This window comes from Phlebotomus papatasi, chromosome 2, assembly GCF_024763615.1.
Source record: "Phlebotomus papatasi isolate M1 chromosome 2, Ppap_2.1, whole genome shotgun sequence".
In the NCBI taxonomy this organism is placed as follows: Eukaryota; Metazoa; Arthropoda; class Insecta; order Diptera; family Psychodidae; genus Phlebotomus; species Phlebotomus papatasi.
Window position 1 is genome coordinate 84,479,371 of NC_077223.1, and position 22,495 is coordinate 84,501,865.

Consider the following 22,495-nt stretch of genomic DNA (forward strand, 5'->3'; position numbering starts at 1 on the left):
AAAATGAGATCTGTAATCTTCTTGCGAAAGAAATGGCGCGGAAGGTTTCATGGGCAACGCTCCCCAAAGAGCAGGTCTTTACTCTCTCAAATGGCATCCGTAATCAGTGAGGGACCTTCGTGGTCGATGTAACAGTAGTAACTACGAGGATGGGGATGGATTTGCTAGAGAAAGAACGACAAGATCACAAGGAACAGGCCCCTGCTGCCCATAATACCCCCTGTAGTGTCCATTGTAGTGAGCAGTAGGGGATGAATCCCGCGGGGACATTGGCGGATTTGTAGTAGGGTGGAGTAACCACTTATCGCCACTTTTAGGAAAAAGTGAAATTAACTATATTATAAGTTTTGACCCCTTATTATCAGATAACTCAAATGTGACACAAAGTTACTTAGATATATTGGATCTAGATTCGTCAAAACAGAAGTCCTACAATTTAACGCAGGAGTACCTAAAAACTGATTTTTATTAACAATGAAAAAATAACCACTTCGTCGCCACTTTTTACCACTTTTCGCCAGTTCTGTAACCACTTCTCGCCACCCAATTGGAAAGGTTCAAACTCGATTATTTTGGGCAATATTATGCAAAGAATACATTCAACATTTCTTTTTCCTCATAATCACATTATTACTGACATCAAATGATTTTTCTTCACTTTTATTTAAGAAATCAAATCATTAGGCTATTGCAGAAAGTAAACAAAGCAGGGGTGATATGATAACTCTCTCAAATTGTCCCATCGCTAGTGTCCAGTGTCGATTATGGGCGAACGAGATGATAACTTACATTTTTTTGTCGCTAGTGTCGATGATTATCGCTACTATTCTATCGACACCTCTGGAGTTGTCGATTTGTACTCTAGAAGTGAAATTTAGTGAACATTTTGCATTTTATTAATAAATAAATATTTTTTATTCTTTTGTTATATCTTTATTAAATTCTATTAAAAACGAACAGTTCTCGGGAAATTTTATTTATTGTGGGTCCTCCATAAAATATAGAATTGCGTGGAATAATCTTAAAGTCTACATTCTGTTGATTGTGTTAAGCCTACCACAAAGATATCTTTGCACCGACTGACAAGGGTTAATCAAAGGCTGCAACTATCATACTCAGTGATTGAAGTTGCAACGTATAAAGGCACTGTCCAGGAAATTGACGGAGAACTCATGGATTCCGTGTGGTTAAATTGAATCTAACTCGTGAATTATTGGAGATGACCATAGATTCGTTAGCTTTTTTCAGAGGTTCTGCCCTTCCTTGGCAACTCTAAAATACCACAATCCAACAGGAATCCACGCACTGATGGAACAGAGAATGATATCATTCCTTTTTTTCTTTACACATCCTCCGGAAGCTTCAAAGAGTTATTTTCATCCCATAATTTTTGTGTATTCTCGTTCAAAAAGGATGTTGGGTTTCCCCAATTACCACGCTTTTCATGAAAAATATTTTCTAGGTTCATTTTTTAACTTTTAAGGCAATAAAATCACTGAAATAATTCCGATTGCAAAATGAAAACAAGCGAAAGTCAGGTTACATGTCACTGTCCCAAAGTGTCACAATAACGAGTCGACAATGCGAGAAGAGCCGACACTCATTTCATTTCATCATTTGGATCTAACGATACTAGAGATTCGATAGTGTCGAATAGATTCCAGCGAGAGCTAAAGTTATCATTTCATCCCAGATTTGACAACTGAGAATTTATGAAGTGAAGTTACCGTCGCCTATTGAAAAGCAATGGCGACAGGTGGTGAATCAATTTTAAAATATTACCACTTTCCGCCATGGCTCATTTTTACATAAAAATAATATAAAATGAAACATTAACTAACTAAATATAAATTGCGTGTATATTCGTCGAATGTAATTAAATGTTCAATAGACAAATCATTTATTCAAAATCGGAAATTTGTTCGATAAAAGATTCATGACACTTACTATATTTGGTAAGAAATATTTGATTCGATGCACTTGCTTAAAATATTCCTCTAAAAAATGCCCAAACATTTAAATTCAAAACAAAAAATTAGTGTTTTTTGACTCTATAATTATCAGCAGTAAAAATACAAATAATTTTACGGATAATTTATTTCACAAATAATGGATCAATGCGATTTCAATATAAGTGGCGAAAAGTGGGGCACTGGCGAGAAGTGGTAATTTCACCCTAGCGGAAAATACTCTCCCTTCCTATGTTAATGCCTTCGAATAATGTGAATTTTCTTTTATTTTTCCTAGAAGACTTATACATTTCTACTAAAAATTACTTAGCTCATCATCAATCATGTTAATTGCATGATAATTATGTGTAAGTCTATTAGGAAAAATAAAAGAAAATTCACATTATTCGAAGGCATGAACGTTCGAAGGGAGAATACTTTTCCCTAGTTTTTGTTTCCCATATACACCATATACAGTAGACTCTCGCTCAATCGGCTCTTTTTCAGTCGGGCGAAAAATTTTGTTGACAATTTTCACGTTTAATTATGAAGCTAACTTGCTCAAATTCGCTGTAGTTCTTCCTATATTATCGTGATTCTTTATAATTGAGCGCTTCTTGTGGAATTTACAAAGGGTTTGATGCCCAAATCTATCGATAAACCGGATGACATTTTGCCCCAAATGCTCAATTGAGAGAGAGTCTACTGTACACTGTTTGTCTCCAATTAGAAACTTTCCCTTGTCTCCATTTGGATTAATTTGTTTCCAATAGCAGCATTTTACACTCGCGTATTTTTCTTGCATTTAAGAAGTTTTCAAATTATATCTAAAGAATTTTCACTAAACAGTAACATTCTAGAAGAGTCAAGGAGCAAATTTATGTAATTCTCTTTAGAAAAAATATGAACTTAATGTGTTGAATCTTCTGTCAGAATTAAAGCGTCTGGAAATAGGGTAGAGTCAGTACTTTTCGCCACCATTAAGCTTTAGGGGCCTCGTAAGGTGTGATATTTTTGTCAGACTAAAATGAATTTTTGTATAAAGACACTTTGAAGCAATATCTATCTATATATCTAGGATACGTCTCGAGAATTTTAGAGAATCTCATTGAAAAATATGGATTTCCCCAATTATGCTTGTTTCAGTAATTTTCGCCACCTGTTTTAAAACGAATTTCAATTAATTAAGAGACGTAATAACGTATTGGGATATTAGAACAGAACATATTATGAGTGTTGAAATGCTATTCTTAAATGCCTTAAATTAGTTGTTTTATATTAGGTGGTGAGAAACTGCTTAACATGGCGAAAAGGTCTGACTCTACCCTAGTTTTGAATTAGGACATTTACCCTACTGGTACGAAATTTGTGTTCTCCGAAACTTGCGTCATCCGAACCTTCAGCTCCTTCCTTTTAAAATTTCAAATCTAAATACATTTCAACTCTGTTGCAAATAATATTTATTTGTGTGTCGTAAGAATAGAATAATCATGCAAATGGGTTTTTGTAAATTTATTTTGCTTACAAATAGCCCTAATCAAATGCAAATTGATCAATTTTTGCGCATGATGATGATCAGCAGCCGATACAGAGAGAGAGAGAGAGAGAAAGATCAAAAGCAAAATGATCATTTGTACGACCCCAAAGTGATTTAGAAGTGTGTAATTTAATGATAATGCTAAATTGCGATGCCCTCAATGGGTGTTTTTTTTTGATCAATTGACCTCTAATTGGGCTTTCACTTTCCGGTCTTATGCTGTTTCCGCAGCTTGTCTTGGACAAATTCATCGCACGAGAGAAGAAATTGGCAGCTAAGAAGAGGGATTCGGAGATTCTGGGTGAGCTTAGGAAGCCCCAGGAGGACTCTGAAATTGCTGGTGGGCAGAATTTGCCAAAATATCAGCGAATACCGAATTTGTCACTGTCAGGGGAGGCATTTGCTGATCTTTTGATGGTTTATGAGTTTTTGCATAATTTTGGGGAAACTCTGGGATTTGATATGGAGAGTTTGCCGACACTGCAATCATTGCATTTTGCCCTGGTGTCGGATAGTGGGGGTGAGGCTGAGGAGGAACTTCTGTCTGTGATCACGCACTTATTGGTGTGTGCCATTGAGGATCCGGGTATTCCAAATCCAGGACGTCATACAACACTTTTGGGGCAATCATTGCGTCAGGCTGACATTACGAATGCCAATGTTTCGGAGATTTTGAGGATTTATCTGTATGCAGCTGCCACGGGGGAGGTGAAACAGTTGACTGGGGTGAATTTTGAGAGGGATAGGGAGAAGAGAATTGCTGATCATCATCAGACAACATCGGATATGGCCATAACGAGTAGCACAGGGAAGAATATTCAGTATTATGAGCATTTGCATGAGAATAGTACGTGGAAGTTGAGTGAGTGTTTGAGGGATAAGCCTTTTGTGGCACTGAGTCCAGTTACAAAAGCCCAAATTCTTGCCCATCTCTGCAATGATTTGCTGATGAATAAGGCTGTTTTGAAGCAGATTGATGGGAGTCTGGAGATGGCTTCGGCCATGAGACGTGACAGATATTTGATTGATATCAAACTCAGGAAGTATAAATCCTTGCATGCGAGGAAAGTGAGGTTAAATATGATTACGGCAATGTTGAATAGGGAAGCTTCACCGGAACCACCGGCTAGTGGTCAGCAGACACCGAAACAGGGTGAAAGTGGTGAGAAGGGGACTACGGGAGAGGATCAGGGTCAGTATGAAGCGGGGGATACGGAGAAGACCCCATTGGCGGCTAATGAAGAGACCAAGGAGGATTCTGTCAATAGCAATGACGTTAGTAAATTCACATCTGAGGAGGCGTCGGAGAAGAAGACGCCATCTGAATCGGAGAAACAGAAGCATGATTTCAATGATACAGATACAGATTGCAATGCTTCTATGAATTTTTCCGGAAAGATCAGGGATCTCAATGAGACTGATGCATGTTTGGATGATGATATCAGTGATTTGGAGGAGGAATTGCCACTGGAGGAGGATGAAGATGAGAAACTCAATGTCGATGAGGTGCAGAAGAAACTAGAGAAGGTGATTAAATCATCTCAACTGACACGGGAGACACTGAAGATTAATTTGAGGAGACTCAGGGCTACTTGCTATGGGCAGGATAGATTCTGGAGAAGATACTGGGATCTGCCAAAAGCTGGTGGGATTTTTATTGAAGCAATGGAATCTTGCAATCCGGAGATAATGAAGTATCATGAATTCCTGGAGGGAAATGCCCAGAGGACGTCAGAGGGTGGAGATGAGGAAGAGGATGAAGGAGAGAGTCATGGAGATGATGAGGATGATGAAGATGACGAAGAGAAGCCTGAAGTTAAATCCGAAAAGGGGGATTGCATAAAGAGGGAACCACTAGTGAATCCTGCCCAGAATAATGATGATGAAATGATGGATATTGAAGATTCCATTCCAACAAATGCGATATTGCAGAAGAATGTGGAGAAAATGGAGGAGGATGAGATGAAATCACCTCCAATCCAACCACCATCTACAGTTGTTCCTGAAGAAATCAAAGAGGAAGAAGTCAAAGAGGAAGTTCCCGACGAGAAGAAGATCAAGAAAGAGGAAGTCTATGAGAAACCCTGTCGGGAACTCGATGGGGACTTTATGTCGTGCGATTGTGATCCGAAAGTGCATAAAATTGAACAGTGTCCAGAGAGTAATGGTTGCATGAAGAATGGAGATGTTCCGTTGCTGGAAAAGTGGTTTTCCATCCTCAAAAAACCCATTCCACTGGATTCGGAAAATTCAATTTCCCTCCAACCTCATTTGGCCTACATGAATGTCTCATGCGAGGGAATTGTCCAGAATCAGGGAAATCCCTGGGATATCAGCAATAACATTCATTTCTTCAATATCCACACAGAATCCTCAATTTTGGCTGATCTCAATTTTTCCAATGAATCCGTTCTGACCCTGTCGGGAATCAGTGATAGGGAAATTGAGAGGACACTCAATAGATGCGATGATCTACCAGATGATCTTGACTGTGAGATTCTCGATAGGAAAATTGGTTTGGGCAAATGTGACGATCTCAATGGATTTCATTCGCAAATAACCAATTTTTCCCTGGCAAATCTCAGTGCGTACATTCAGTGTGAGAGTCCGACGCCACTGCAGATGACCCTGGAGGAGCAGAAGCAACTGGAGGAAGTCAAAGAGATGGGATTTCCAAGGAAACTCGAGCAGAATTTTGTGCCACGGGAGCTTCGTCATGGTTGGTGGAGGATCACCGATGAGGCTCAAATTGATGAAATCCTCCAAGTTCTCCATGTTCGTGGTATCCGGGAAACAGAACTCCGGCAGAATCTCATGCAGTGTCTCCGAGAAAGACCAAATTTTGCCATAGATTGCCAATTGACAACGGACATTACCGTCGATGGAGATTTCATAGATCCCAAAACAGTGCCGTCATTTGATCCAAAAGTCTGCGAAAGAGTGGCCAGAGCACTCTTGGACCAGGTAGAAGGTTTGGAGGACAAAGTGGCTAGTGCTTCGATGCAGATTAAAGGGTGGATGTTGCCAACAAAGACTGATGATATGGAGGATCTCGAGCAGACTATTGAGCATCTAAAGGAGAGGATTTTGGGACTGGAAGCAGCCATTGAGAGGAGGTATTTGAAACCACCGCTTGGAAGTTGCACAGCGGATGCTCATCTAGCCGCCCTGGCCCAGACTGGGCAGGATTCAACGCCGAGTCAGACGCAAAATGCAGCAAATCCAGGATCGCCAAATTGCAATCAAGAGACGGAGAATCTGTCCAAAGGTAAGTTTAAAAGTACGTTGCATTTTTTATACTAACACTTGAAGTAGAATGATGTAATCTTTATGTAGGGTGCCGGAACAACCAATTTTCCCACTTATGGCCACTTTTGGACAAGAATGTAATACGATTTTTTTACAGGATACAATTGGGGTAGTTTTGAACAGAATCTAATTTTTAATTTTTAGATGGCCTCCAATGTTTCAGATGGGTAAAAGGAGTAAAAGGAAAAGATCACAGAGAAGTGCTATTCATTTCCTCTTTGCTCACCTGAAACGTTGAGAAAATTTAAAATTAGAAGCTGTTTAGAATTACCCCACTAGGGTAGACGCTGGTATTACCAAAACGCTCCTAATATCGATCAAGCGATGCTTGTAATATCGACTTCTCTTCCAATTGATCACTGAGAGAAATCCGAAAAAGTTAAAATAACATTCCGGAAATGTTAATTTTACCCTGCAGTATTGATCCGAAATCGGTGTAAATATTACCCTTTTTAGGTGTATTGGGGGTTAAAGTTACGCTTTTTCGTGTTAATTTTACCCTTAAAAAGGTGTAAAATTAACATTAAAAAATGTTGATATATTTTTACACCTAAAAAGTGTTAAAGTTATGAGGAAAAAAGTTAATTGCACCCTCTTTTTTTTCTCAGTGGATAAACAAAATCATTTTTCTACATGAACTTCAATTATTATATGATTGTTTAATTATTTTATGTTTCATGATGTCCAATAAAATAATTCATAATTTTTCCTATAATATTTGCACATGAAATGTGATTTTTAAAAATGTGTGCACAAAATTGCAATAGTAGCCATTCCAAAAGTTCACTTTGTTGTCATTATTTGTTCTAAGCAAATACAGTTAGTTTTGTCAGTGAATTAAACAGTTTGTGCGCTTCTTATCGATACAATTGTTTTATTTATTTTATTAATTAATTCGGCCACCATTTCATTTGACCACGAAATCATAGAAGTTTATGAAGGAATATAAAATGTAGATCGAACACATTTTTGTTTAGCTTTTTTCTTACTTATCCTCTGCATCGATCTTTTTCAAAGTCTTTTGTCCTTTCTCCATCTCGTGTGCGATAAATAGTAGGTATTAGCATTACTTTTTATCACAATTTAATTACGAATAAATTGGTGAGAAAATTATGGCGCAGAAACTACCCGAATGACTGCAATAAAGTAGTACCTGATGAAAATTTAATGAGCAAATTTTGCTCATAAATTTGCTCAATTCTCATAAATTTGCTCATTAATTATCAATCGTATTTATGCTATTTTAATCTATTTAAACCAATTTTTGTGACTCGAGTCCACTTTTTTTTATCACTAAATGAATCGATTTCTAAAAGCTCTTGACGAAAATTACACATTAGGACACATATCAGCAACAATTAATGTGAATCACATTAAAATTTTAATGTGAAATTCTCTAATGTGATACCACTGTTATACTACTTTTAGATTTTGAGTGATAAAGCATTTGGCGTATAATGGTGCTATTCTAATGGAAAATGAGAAGAGAAAATCTTTCACTTGAACGCTTTTTTTAGTACATGACTGTTCTCAATTGCCACTGTATTTTCTGCATAATCGATTTTTCTTTGTTGGAAATTTAATGACACGGATTATGACCTGGATCAGAATTTATTCCTTCTATAGTTTCACACTGAAGAAGGAATAAATTCTGATCCAGGTCATAATCCGTGTTATTAAATTTCCATCAAGTATAACTGACCGAACACTTTCCAAGACTTTTCTTTGTATTGGTTCCTGTCACGACCGTTTGTGGTTTTAGAACATTGCACTTAGGAAAACAGTCGAGGCAGGAGCCAACATAAAGAACATTTGATAATGCAGAAGTACTTGAGAACAGTCATGTGCTAAAAAAAATGTTTAGAAGAAAGATTTCTCCTTTTCATTTCTCATTAGAATTGCACCATGATGCAAGTGTCATGCCAGAAAAATTCTCACCGTCACCGTAAAAGCCACACCGTATTTCGTTAATTTACGTATTTTCATTGTAATTCTTACGAAAATTATCGATTACCGTATTACCTTTTCTCATACTCGTACTAGGTGAAAATAATATAAAAAAATTGAACAAATAAAACGAAAATGTGATAAACGGCGAGTTAAAAAAAAAACTGTGCGAGAAATTAATCGTACAGTTTTTTTTGCTCACCTTTTATCGTATTTTCGTTTTACTTATTCAATTTTCTTATGTTATTTTCACCTAGTATCACCGAGTATGAAATAAGGTATAATACGGTAATTGAGAATTTTCGTAAGAATTGCAATAAAAATGCGTAAATTAACGAAATACGGTGAGAATTCTACTATCAATGTGATCCTGCCTTTAACTTAAATGATTATAATCCGTTTTATTACTACACAGAAAAAAAGTATTTGTGAAATTATTCTTAAATTTTGTGAATTCCTATTAGATTTGTACTTTTTCAGAAATATTATTCATAACATTATCATTTGACAAGCTTTTACGGACAAATGACAAAATTTTACGGACATTTTTCTATGTTTACGAAGATTTAGAAACATTTACGAACAAAAATATGTAAAATAACAAAAAATGGTCGTCAAGTGATCATGTTACGAACAATGTTTGTGGGAAAAGTACAAACTTTCACGAACTTTTTTGTGGGTTGAACGATTTACGAGCATTTCGTATAGGAATTCACAAAGACTTGCGAACAATTTTAGGATTTTTTTTTTGTGTACCGAAAAGGTTTCTTCGTTTATTATTTGTTATGCATTTGAAAGATGGTCAAAAAGGGGTTCCGGCACCTTAATAATATTTATTGTGTATAATCTGTATTTTTTACAACTAAAATATCAACTGAAAATTTTTATAGGGTAAGTGCTCATAATTTTGTCCAGTTTCTTATTTTGGACATTTTGAAGATAACATTGGACACTAAAAATAAATTGATTAAAATGATGGATTTTTATTCCAATATTTGATGAAAAATGAATTCTATCTAAATATTTGTTCTTTTTGGAAGATTTTGACACTAAATACGTTAAATTTTGAATATGATTTGAGTTGAAATTGCTTTGTTGAAAATTCAGTGTGAGCAATTGCTTACGAGAAATATGACAGAACTTCGTGGCTTACTTCAGTCTTATTTAGTTTTGGTGAAGTACTAAAAAAGTTTGTTCGCTGTTTTTGAGTGATATTATTGAATATTCATTGAATATTGTATTGATTCACGTTACTGATGATTTGTACATTTGACCTGAAGTGAGATTTGCCTTGTGAATTATATTTTTCGTGTGAAAAATGGGAAATTTTTTAAGACATTCACCAGTGAGGTGATGATTCTTATTTTGGACAGGTGTTTTTCTCACGAAATTTCGTGAAGTTTTAGCTTTTGTGATGACTAGGTTGGACAAATGCCTGGAGAAACAAAGGAGCATCATCTCTACGAAAGAGATGTAGCGAGAAATGCCTTGAAAGGCTCCCGGAAAGGTCAGGGAATGAGCGAATCTGCACGTACTTGGAGTATCGAAGTCAACTCACTTTAATGAATGATATGGAAAGTTTCTGGGCTTCTGTGACATTCTACGTTTCCCTTACATGAACAGGAAGAGGACTTGGTAAGATTGGTTCATAAAATGAAGAACAATGGGCATCCTGTTGAGGCGGATTATCTGTCCAAATTTACAGACAAGTTGTAAAAATTAATAACCAAGTTGTCCAAAATAAGAGTCAAATTCACCTCTACATATCAATTCATTTTTAAACGTATTAAAACTAATTTTAGTAAAAATGAGATGATAAATAGCTTGCCAAGTTTCTAAACAATCCTTCTGAAAAGAGAGTAACAAAAAAAGTCAATTAGTATTGAAAATATCGCACTTCAAACTTGGGATATCGATGCTTATATGCAGACTGTCCAAAATTATAAGCACTTCCCCTAAGTGATTCTCATCCCATTGAAATCAATATTTCACGTCTTACAGTAGACTCTCGCTAATTCGGCTCTTTTAAGATCGGGCTACTTTTTAATTCTGGCAGCAGTTAAATTTGAAAAAAGTTTGTTGACATTTTTCAAGTTTGATTGTGATTATCAAATAGAGATTTACCACAAATATGAGTATGTAAACTCAATATGTGTATGCAGATGAATAAAAAATCGTTGTATTTCAAAAAGTTTGTTGCCTGAATTTTTCTCTAATTCGGGTGACATTTTAGTACAAAATGCCCGAATTTGAGAGAGTCTACTGTACTTTATTTTGTGAAAAGTTTGTGATCAAATAATTTTCCTTTGCACTTTTTATTTGATACAATATTATTTTTTCAAACTTTGGAAACAGTACACTGTGAGAGAAATCCGAAAAAGTTAAAATAATATTCCGGAAATGTTAATTTTACCCTGCATTATTGATCCGAAATCGGTGTAAATATTACCCTTTTTAGGTATATTAGGGGTTAAATTAACCTTTTTACGTGTTAAATTTACACTTAAAAAGGTGTAAAATTAACATTAAAAATGTTGATTTATTTTAACACCTAAAAAGTGTTGAAGTTACGAGGAAAAAAGTTAATCGCATCTTTTTTTTTCTCAGTGGTGTTAGAAACATTTTCTTTCAGTGTACAGTCACTGAGAAAAAAAAGGCTGCGATTAACTTTTTTGTCATAACTTTAACACTTTTTGGGTGTAAAAATATATCAACATTTTTTAATGTTAATTTTACACCTTTTAAGGGTAAAATCAACATGAAAGAAGGGTAACTTTAACCCATAATCACCATAATTTACACCATTTTCGGATCAATAATGCAGGGTAAAATTAACATTTCCGGAATGTTATTTTGACTTTTTCGGATTTCTCACAGTGGTGAAATGCTCTTTGATCCCCTTGGTTCATGAAGCATATGCATCATGTGGTTTTCATGCAGTTGTAAGTTGTTATCAATCAAAAGAGGATATTAACAGTAAGGACAAACTGAACAGTGAGACTCCGAACTGTACAAAGTAATCTTGAATTCAGTTTACATTTAATTAAGAAAAAAGGATCGTGAAAATGTTTAAGAATGTTCGCCTTTTCCTAAAGAATTTGCAACAATTGATTGATTTTTCTTTGTTCATATCTCACTGTTAAATTGTACCTCAACAAAAACAAATTCTATTGTTTAAAATTCAATAATTTCTGTCTTACATAAATGTCCGAGAATCCTTGAGAGTTTTTCTTGCAAAAATTGTCCTTGGTAAAGGAAATGGACAAAAAAAGCCGAGAGAGAGAGAGTGAAAAAGTGCGTGGGCAGGATAAATGGTTAAATGGGAAAGTGTACAATTGGAACTCTCTCTATATATGTCATGTTATTTATTTCACCTTACAGGATTAGTTTCGTGGCGTGAAGCCGTTTGCCGCTCAAAGACGACAGCTCAATTGGCAATGACGTTGTATGTCCTGGAGTCGTGCGTTGCATGGGACAAGAGTATAATGAAGGCGGTAAGTAAAAATAAAACAATTTTTTTTTGCAAAAACTTACATGGGGAGCTTTTGTCCAAGAGGGCAGAAAAGGCAAATAACATTAAAAAAAACATATATATCGTCTGGTCAAAAAGAGAAAAAAAATGACAGACGGCACAAGATGGAATATAAATATTAACGAGAAAGGGGTTTGTGCGAGAAGAGGGTTGAAACATGTGAAAATGTTCATTTTCATAAATTGCACCTCGCAACTTCTTGCAATTTCAATTTAGAAGGCTTCTCATGGCAAATGAAATCGTTTTCTTTTCTGGTGGGGTTAAAAAATGCAAAGAAAGAGAGGTGGTGCATGTTTGTGCGATGGTATTAAAAGTGCCATGAGGTGAAGAAAAACATGACAAAATTATGGTGTTTCTTCATTTTATTGGATTACCCTGAGGGAATTATTCTTGAGGCTCATACCAAAGGTTCTTATTGGAATTTTATTGGTAGTTTGGCTGTTTTTTTTTCTGTTTGTGTGCATTTTGTGGCCTAAGAAATGTAAACCATTAATTGGAATATTTGTCTCTGTCGCTTCTTTAATTAATTTTGATAAAAATCACCTCGTTTTTCGCTTCATTTTAATGTCTGAAAAGGGATGAGACAGTGACTGAAACTTTACGGAATGCTCGAATTTGTGACTTTGAAGCTATGCTAAGTTATTGTACTCATGGGTCAAAAGTTCATGAAAACGGGTTTAAGGATCTTTCGAAGTCTCCTTAATCCGATTTATGAATCGGTTCAAAACCGATTCGAACCAGTTCAAAAATTGTCTTGTTCTTAAACTTTCTAAAATAATCTTAACAAATTGCAATTGAATTTAGAATAAAAATCAATTACCGTTTTATTACCAATTTTGGTCAGGTTCATACTTAACTAAAACTTTATATTTTAGCGGTTCAAAACCGATTCAAAACGATTTATTTCTTTGAAATCCTTCCTCAAATAGCGTACAAATTGCGCTATTAATAAATTTTAATATGAAAATAAATTACTAGTTTCATATTGATTTAGATCAGTTATCATCTAATTTCATCAAAACTTTTAAATTTTAGCGGCTCAAAAGCCATTCGAACTTATTTATAAATCCCTTCTCAGAATACCGTAGAAGCAATGGAATTAAATTTCAGATTGAAAACCAATTTCCGATTTATAATCGGTTCTCAAACTGGTTCAAAGGACAATGAGCAGAAATGTATGGGAGCTGGTCCAACCCTTCGCTAGAGATGGGACTAGGCCCATTTTGTAGGTAATTGCTGTATAACTTAAAAATTACCGAGACCCAATTCAAAAAGGACTGTTAGTCCTTAGGAAATTAACGATATCCTTTGGAAAATTCACAATTTTGACAATTTATTACTAGAAAACGGCTTAACCGATCTTAATGAAATTCGGATCAAAGTCGATGTATGACTTAAGCTTCTAAGAAATATTTTCAGATTTTCGCTCTGACTGATCTGTCTGGTAGCTCCCAAACAAAATTGCCATGTTTTAAAGCCATCTCACATTACAGGGCAACAAAACGAAAACTTTTTTGAGTTAATCCGAAAAACGGGTTGCCTTGAACCATCTTGCCCTTAACAGGGATTAATTTAATCGGGGATGCATAATGGGCCCAAAAGAAGGCCTGCGTGCAGCGGTTCCGCGGGGAACCGCCCCCACTGTAATCTAATCTAATCTAACCGTTATTGTATAAAAGGAGTTTTGCAAAAAATCATTACAATTCTTATACATATGTTTTATGCTTTAGTGCTTTTCCTACATATTTTTGGGATTGGTACAGGAACAAAAGTTGTTACCTTTGCCAATTCGATGGTATAAGTCTCATTCCTAGCAAAAGGTTGGACCATTTTTGCCCAATGTTCTTTGTCAAGCATTTTAAACACTTTTTACAAGGTTTTGAACTTATCAAGAAATTATTTGTGCTCCCCAGAATTTTTAAATCTGCCCTTGATAATTCTTCAAGAAGAATTTTTCAAGGTTTTAGTGTCCTGATGTTATTTTTTATAAGTAATTAGCCTAGGAGTTTGCCAACATTAAATTTGTGTTGCTTCCTGTCTCGACTGTTTTCTCGAGTCTTCGTCATGTTCTAAAATCGCCAAATAGTCGTGACAGGAACCAATAGAAAGAAAAGTATATTATTTAATGAGAAAAGGGGAAATCTTTCTCCTGAACATCTTCTTTAGCAAATGACTATCTCACGTGCTTCTGCATAATTGACTTTTCTTTATATTAGTTCCTGTCACGACTGTTTGGTGGTTTTGAAGCACGACGAGGATTGACGAAAACAGTCATGACATGAACCAACACAAAGAAAAGTCGATAATGAAGATGAACTTGAGAATAGTAAAGTACTAAAAAACAATGTGCAGCAGCAAGATTTCACTTTTTTTATTTCATTAGAATATTACCATTAGTTACATATTGATCTTCTTTTTCCTCGCCTGCTGGCTAATTTATCACCTTATAAACCGGATTTACTATTTTCTGTCCAATCCGGGAGCCAGATGACCGTTTTGAAAAAGCCGGTCGGAAGGGGATTCCTCATACAAGTACACTCTCGATAAACCGGGGCGAATCTTCGGAATCGCAAAAGTGAAACTCCGAGCTATCTTAATCTGTCGAGTATAAAATGTTTCACTCACTCTACACAGAAAAGAAATCTTAAAATAGTTCGTAAATGTTTGTTGAATTGCCACAGGGGATTTACGAAATGCTTGTAAAGCGTAAAATATACTAAAAAGTTTGTAAAAGTTTGTACTTTTTCACAAACATTGTTCGTAAAATGATAATTTAACGAGCATATTTTGTTCTTTGCAAACTTTGGTTCGTACATTTTTGTTTGTCTTGCAAAACTTTGCGAACAAATGACAAAATTCGACGAACACATATTTCTGTGTGTTTATGAACATTTACGAAAAAATATTTGTAAAAGAATAAAATTGTTCGTCAAGTCATTTAGGTACGAAAAATATTTGTAAAAATTTGCAAACTTTTACGAAGTGTTTTTGTGGGTTATACGATTTAAGAGCATTTCGTAAGTCCCCAGAAGCAATTCACAAATATTTACAAAATAATTTTATGAAATATGTTTTTGTGTTTTAATAAAATAAGAAATTATTGCAGTCTCAAAGTAAAAACAGCACTGCTTCAAAAAGTCGAGTAAAATATTTCACTCATTTTAGTTGGACTTGTATATATGTTGCTCTCTAGAATTATATTGCTAGGCGAAAAACCGTGTTGTGTTTATTGCACGCAAATAGCAACAATAGTTTTTTTTTTTTAAATATGGTATAATATTCCAGCGAGCACAGCTAGCTGAAAATAAAATAGTGTTTTCAGCGTATTTTTGCTGAATCTATCACCAAAAGTATGCTAACCGGTTAGCAGTTCTTGAACAAAAAATGCTAACCGGTTAGCAGTTCTTGAACAAAAAGTGCTAACCAAATATATGGAAATGGCATTGCCTCACGAGTGTCGTTTTAAGGTTAGCAGAATTCAGCTGAAAATACATGTTTTCAGCTGAATTAAAATTGGTTAGCATTTGGTACTCGCTGGAATAGAGCAATCATTTTCAAATTATGGCGAGATCTAAAGAAACCAAGCTGCTATCTCTAATCGTTTTGTCTCTAGGATCGACAAGACACAGAGGAATGCGAACAAACGTTTTATTATTTTTAATACTATATCTTAAAATTTATAATTTAAAAAAATGTGGTCTTTTTTTGGTAGTGTCAAAATATTTGATTAATTCAAAATCGATTGATTACAATAATACATCTTCGTCAAGTCGGAGCAATAATAAATTTCCTCAATCATCTGAAATAACACTGCACTTTAATTGATATGTTTTTTCAGCCTTTGAGCATTTAAGCAAAATGTCTTGTTTCTCGTGCTTTTAGTTTTATTTTTTTCACATTTTTTTTGCGTGTGATTGGTTTTCAGTTCGTCAAAAAGTTAATATTTTGCTCCCACTTTGCAATATCTTGCTTAAGGAGACTTGAGACTGGGTTAAAATTGAATAATTACTGTGGCTTAATTGGCCAGATCTAATGCAATCAAAGGCACATAAACACTAAATATTATGTGCACTTCACACTAATTGTACCTAATGTGTTTATATTGAAATTATCATTTAAAAGTCATAAACAATTTTAGTATAAAATTATTCAAGCAATAAGTTGATTTTTCATGTTGCACAATTTCTCAACATGATTCTGTGCTCAGTGTTTAATGAGAAAATTGCATTTTTTTCTTCAATTTTATTTCTCCTTTTGCCTCTGACATGTTGCTTTTATGTTGTAGAAATACATAATTTTTGTTTTTTTTTAGCTTTTCTCACTTTGCGAATTTCTGTATTTTCTTTTATCTATACTTTACACTCCCCTTAAATATTTTTTTTCTAAAAGAGTTTTTTTTTTAGTTTCTCTTGCAGTAACAAAATCGTAATAAAATTGAAATAATTGACTATAGAAAATTTTATGGGTTATTTTTAATGGAAATTTAATGACTTGGAAGGGAAGGCAATTGAAAAACTAATCAAAACACAATTTTTCCATCATAATGATTTTATTTGAATTTGACCCAAAATCAGTGGAACTTGAGCAATTTGAGGAGTTTGTTTGATGGGCAAAAATGAAAGGTCCATTGATGCAACAATTTTTTATCATCAAACTTGAGAGTTAATTGAAAACTGGAGTGGTGAGAGAGTATGAAAAATATTTTTTAAATTGTTTTGAGTGGTTGATTTAGCCTGAAATGTGCTAATACAGTGTAACCATCTTTTCCGCGATATAAATATTCATTTGTTTGCGACTAAAATAGGAATAGTCAATGGAGAATCTTCAAGTTTTTTTTAATGATTCTGAATGATTCTGCTGTGTTATTTTATTAAAAATGTAAATGTGCTATTTGAAAAGAAGATGCCTGCAATGCTATAGATGCAAACGTCAAAATTATATAAAAAATGTCATTTTTGACAAAGATTCCTCCGAATTTGAAGAGGCTTTTAAGAAAAATATGCATTAGTTGTTTGTTCCTGGTGAGTTCTAGCCACTCTTAAAAGATTTGTCACTTAAAACAACGCAATGTGTTTAGGATCCAGCTACATAGAAAAAAATCGTAAAATTGTTTGTAAGTGTTTGTGAATTTCTACTAGGGGCTAACGATATTCTGAAAAATCGTTTAACACTTTAATAAGAAGTTCGTAAAATTTTGAACTTTTTTACAAACATTTTTCGTACCTTGATAATTTTATGAACATTTTTTGTTTTTTATAAACATTCGTTTCGTAAATGTTTGTAGCCATATACAATAATGTTTTTAAAATTTTGTCATTTATTTGTAAAGTTTGCCAAGCAAATGAAAATATACGAATAAATGTTTGTAAAAGAACAAAAAATGCTCGTCAAATGATCATGTTACGAACAATGTTTGCGAAAGAAGTAAAAACTTTTACAAACCTTTTAGTGATATATATCAATTATAAGCATTTCGTAAGACTCCAATAGGAATTAGCAAATATTTACGAATAATTTTACAAATTATTTTTTTCTGTGTAGCAACGGATGAGTCTCCAGTTCGAAGGACCAAATGTTACGAATTTATTAGCTTTGAAAGATGCAAACGATCGTTTAATTATAAAAAAGATAATCAGATATGTCTTTTTTCTCAATACTCTCAACCTTTGGTACGGAAGCAAAGACAAAAAATATTTTCTAGTTACCTTCTTTAATACTTCTCTAACCATTTTCAAAGACTCTACCTCCTTAAAATAGTCTTAATCTTATTAGATATCTTAAATGAGTTGAGCAGGATGCATCAAACTTTCTTCTCAGCAATTGGCTCAGGATTTGAACTACTTTTTTCTTGGATGAATTTCAATAAAAATCACAGAATTTTGTTTAAAAATTTAATTTTTATTAAGTAAAATAATGGCAATAAGTTTTTACATTTTTTCTTAACAAAATTTCACTGTACAAAGTCGACCTATAGTTCTCATGGGAAGGTAAATTATTAAAAAGAACAAAAAAATAAAATAATTAAACAATTAAATAAGCAAAAAATTATTTTTGTGACAAGTGTATTTAGTACATGCCTGTGCTAAATTTTTAAAGTGGTTTTAGATCTAAAATAAATTATATATTTTTTAATATGTTTGAATTTTATCTTAATTTTGCAAAGTTTTCCTTCACAATTTATACCATGATCAAAACGTGTATGTACTAAATTTTGAAGTGAAGTCCGTAATTTATTTTATTGATCCTTCATTATATTTTCTTAACTTGTATAAATTTGGTGCATAGCTTTCCAAAATTGAAGGTTTTCTGTATTATTTTATATATTTGATTACTAATATTACAATTTTTTGTTGCAAGATTAGTACATGCGTGTGCTAAATTTTTAATACGAACCAATAAGTCGATTTATTAATCCTAACTTGTTTAAATTTCATTCATAAATTTCATTCGAATATTGAAGTTCTTTTGTAACAATTTGCGGTAATTGATTGTTGAAATCGCAAATTCTTGTAGCAGTTAGTACATGCATGTACTAGGTATTGAACTCAAAGCAATAACTCTGTTTATTGACTTTTAATTATATTTTGTTAATTTGTATAAATTTCGGTCACTCTTCTGTATGAATGTATGAATGTTAAAATTTCCAAATTTCTAAATCAGTTTTCTTGATTTGTATAAATTTCGGTCATTATTAATGTACGAATATTAAAGTTTTTCTACATTAATTTACATTAATTGATTGCTGAAATTGTAATTTTTTATAGAAAGATTAGTACATACAAGTACTATATTTTTGACTCAAAGCAATAACTCGATTTATATGATCCTAACGTGTATAAATGTCGTTTATAATACTATGCAACATGATTTTTTGAAGTTTCTTTTTATTAATTTATATGAATTGATTTCTAAAATTGTAAATTTTTGGGGCAAAATTAGTACATGCATGTGCTAAATTTTGAACTCAAATCAGTAACTCGATTTAATGATCCTAATATTTTCGCAAATTCCATAAATTTTGTTCAGAATTATACGAAAATATTAAAGTTTTTCTATATCAATTTACATCAATTTATATAGCTGAAATTGTGAATTTTTGTAGCAAGATTAGTATATGCATGTGCTAAATTTTTATCTCAAATTAACTGCTTATTTATATTGATTAATATTTTTGGTAATTTCTTTCATATTTTGCTAAAATATTGAGGTTTCACTGTATTAAATCCCATTAATATGGGTCTCATTAACTTTAGGTAGTCTTGCAGTAGCGATGAAATTTTCATATTTTTACCAAACATAAATTAAAGAAAAGACGTCAGGTGGGAAAATTGAAGATTACTTTTTAAAAAAATGTTGCATAAATAATGAAAAAATCAATATTGAAGTGCAAATTAATTCAATGGGCTAGCAATTTGTTTAAAATTGGAAGATCTTTTTCTTGTCAACTTGCACCATGAAATTTTTTCGTTAATTAAAGTCATAAATTATCTAAAAATTTACGAGAGAAAACTGTTTTTTCTTTGTGAAAAAGGGAGTAAAATCTGACATCTTTATTGACTGGTTATGAAGATAATTTTTGTTTTCTCACTTTAATATTGCAAATTGGGTTCTGCTCTGGGTATTTCAATTGATTTTTTTTTGTACATCTTGTTGAAAAGATTTTTTCTCTCTATTTCTGATGCCATTAATAAAGAAAATGTTACAACCGCAAAATGGTTAAAGCTCAGCAGTTGTTAATTACAGTTAGCAGTTGAGGAAGCAGAAAAAAGGGTATTTTGTAGGGTGAGATTCGAATTTTCAACTTGGCAATTATAGAAATTGCAAGACACGCAGTTCTTTTTCGTGATTTGCGTGAGGTGAGTTGTGAAGAAAAATTCATTGCAGTAATTGCACTGTGAAAGTCATGAGTTTTCCCTAACTCAATAAATCTTCTTAATTTATTTTTAATTGAGTCTCATTTGAAAGAATTATATTTGTGAAAAATTTATTGGGTCATGATTGCACTTTTTCTTGTAGATATTGTTGCTTCTGCTATGGTAAAATAATTTAATTTAATTATGCATTCTCCAGTGAACCATATTTTTCAAGAAATTATTGCAATTCTGAGATGCTGAAAAACATCAAATTTGCATATTTGGTTTATTTTTTTGTCTTAAGAAGAAAAAAAAACTTCAATAAGTGCCAGTGCAATTTATACATAAAATTTATTACATGTAGTCTTAACACTATCAGAAAATGCATTGAGATGCATAATCTTTAAGAGAGTATTATCATTAAGTTTAATGAATTTACCGGTGATAACTTTTTTTTCTTATGGTGTCTTCGTAGTGCTTTACGAAAATTTTTCAGTGATTTTTTGGACAAAAATGCTACTCAAAAATGTGTTTTTGGTTGGATTTTATTGAAAAAAAAAAAACCTTTAAAACGGCAAAATGAACAAATTGTATTGCATCTAAATTGCATTTTTGCAAAATTATAGTTTCTGGTTTTCCTTTTGTATATATCTTTATTGCGGAACGCAAGTCAAAAAATTATCCAAAAAATATTAAAATTCAATAAAAACGTGATGGGAAAAGTACAACTTCATATCTGATGTGAATGGTTAAATTATTGCATCCTCGATAATTATAAAGATGTTGCACTTGAACAAAATGTACGAGAGTGTCCAAGTTTGAAGAGATCGGTTTTTTTTAAAGTAAATTTCAAAGACACCGAATTATTAAATTGTTTATTGGAAAGTAAAATAATTAAAGCAATTTTAAAGTATTCTTAGAATTGCTTATTGGTTGTACAATGAAATATTTATTGACCGATTTTATTTTTATAATTTTTATAAAGATTTATTGCAAAATTGAAATTTCGAGTAAATATACTTTATACCTCTCTATTTGAAGTCGAGCAATAAATTAGGCACAAATTGTGTAAAATATTAACAGTTGTAGGGGGAAGTGGGGCACTTTTGAATTGGGGTACCTTTGCAATTGGACTTTTTTCTCAAAAGGAATTATGTTTTATCATAATTCAATTTATCTTCACAATGGGTTTATAAAGTTAAATTATAATATATCACGGTTTTCAGAAGAAAAGGCCAATTTTAAAGCAGTCGCAATTCAAAGGTGTCCCACTTCCTCTAATCAATATTATTATTATTTTATGAACGACAAATTTGACTAATGCTTCATCCACATAAATTAAAAATTGAATCCCTTAAAATATTCGAATTTCTTTGTGTTCTTGAACTTTGAACTTGAGCTTTGAACTATTCAAAGCATTGAACGTAGTAATCAATAAAAAAATACAAGGAATAAAATATTTTTTCGAAGTCAATTGTTTAATTACATGTAAATAAAGCCCCTAGACGCACTTAAGACTTAAGCCGAGATACGACTTAGTGGAAAATTATGGAAATGTATTTTAATCATTATTTCGAATATAATTACGCTAAGCTGTCTCTCGGCTAATCCTCAGGTCTGTCGAGGCCCTTAGGTCTTAAGCATCTATAATGCTTTAGATTTTAGAATGACATTTCGTGCATAAAGTTTACAATTCTTTTTTGTGACTTAGGCGCCACTGGCGGAGTTTTTAAGTATCTTTCATGGTTAGAAAACTTGTGTGATATTTGACTACGAACAAGCTATAAATTTACTTTTAAAGTTTTATCTGTTTCGTTTATTTATTTTGTCCAATGATAATATAGTAATGGCTCAGGCTAATGGTAATAACAGTAGGAACCTGTGTCCCTTCAGCAACCAACTATTTTTCTATTTTTGTAGCAGACATCATGGGGTCACTATCAGAAATACTTACCATGCTATTATCAACCTTCTGGGTCACTACCCTAGACCTACTAGTAGCGTTTTTTTTATATGTGATCACGCCTCATCACCATTAATTTTAACAATTTTATAATATTATATTCTGTAGAGATTTTCCATGAAATTAAACAATTGACGACGGAGATTCATTCCGGTAGTATCTCTGGACAATTTTCCACCTTTTAACTTCTTCTAATTTGCCATTTTAACCTATAAATTGTGGATTATCAAAAAAAAAAAAACAGATTATTTTTTGCTATTTATCATCAGTTTTATGCACATTTATTTACCATTGACAACTTTAGAAATATGCAAACCCACTATTGGCCTATCAAATGATATAAACTTGAAATATAAACGGTTTGTATTAAGTTGAATGCATGTTTTCGACCATTTTGAGTAACTT

At 33.0% G+C, this 22,495-nt stretch overlaps 1 protein-coding gene across 1 annotated transcript in view; it reads left to right on the forward strand.

The window, feature by feature from the left end:
* The window catches only part of LOC129801064 (uncharacterized), a 60,957-nt gene that overhangs the window by 30,955 nt on the left and 7,507 nt on the right, over positions 1–22,495 (forward strand). Inside the window, exons 13-14 of the mRNA XM_055845822.1 lie at positions 3,718–6,754; positions 12,124–12,236. Coding sequence (XP_055701797.1) covers positions 3,718–6,754; positions 12,124–12,236 — 3,150 coding nt within the window. The remainder of the gene's footprint in view (positions 1–3,717; positions 6,755–12,123; positions 12,237–22,495) is intronic.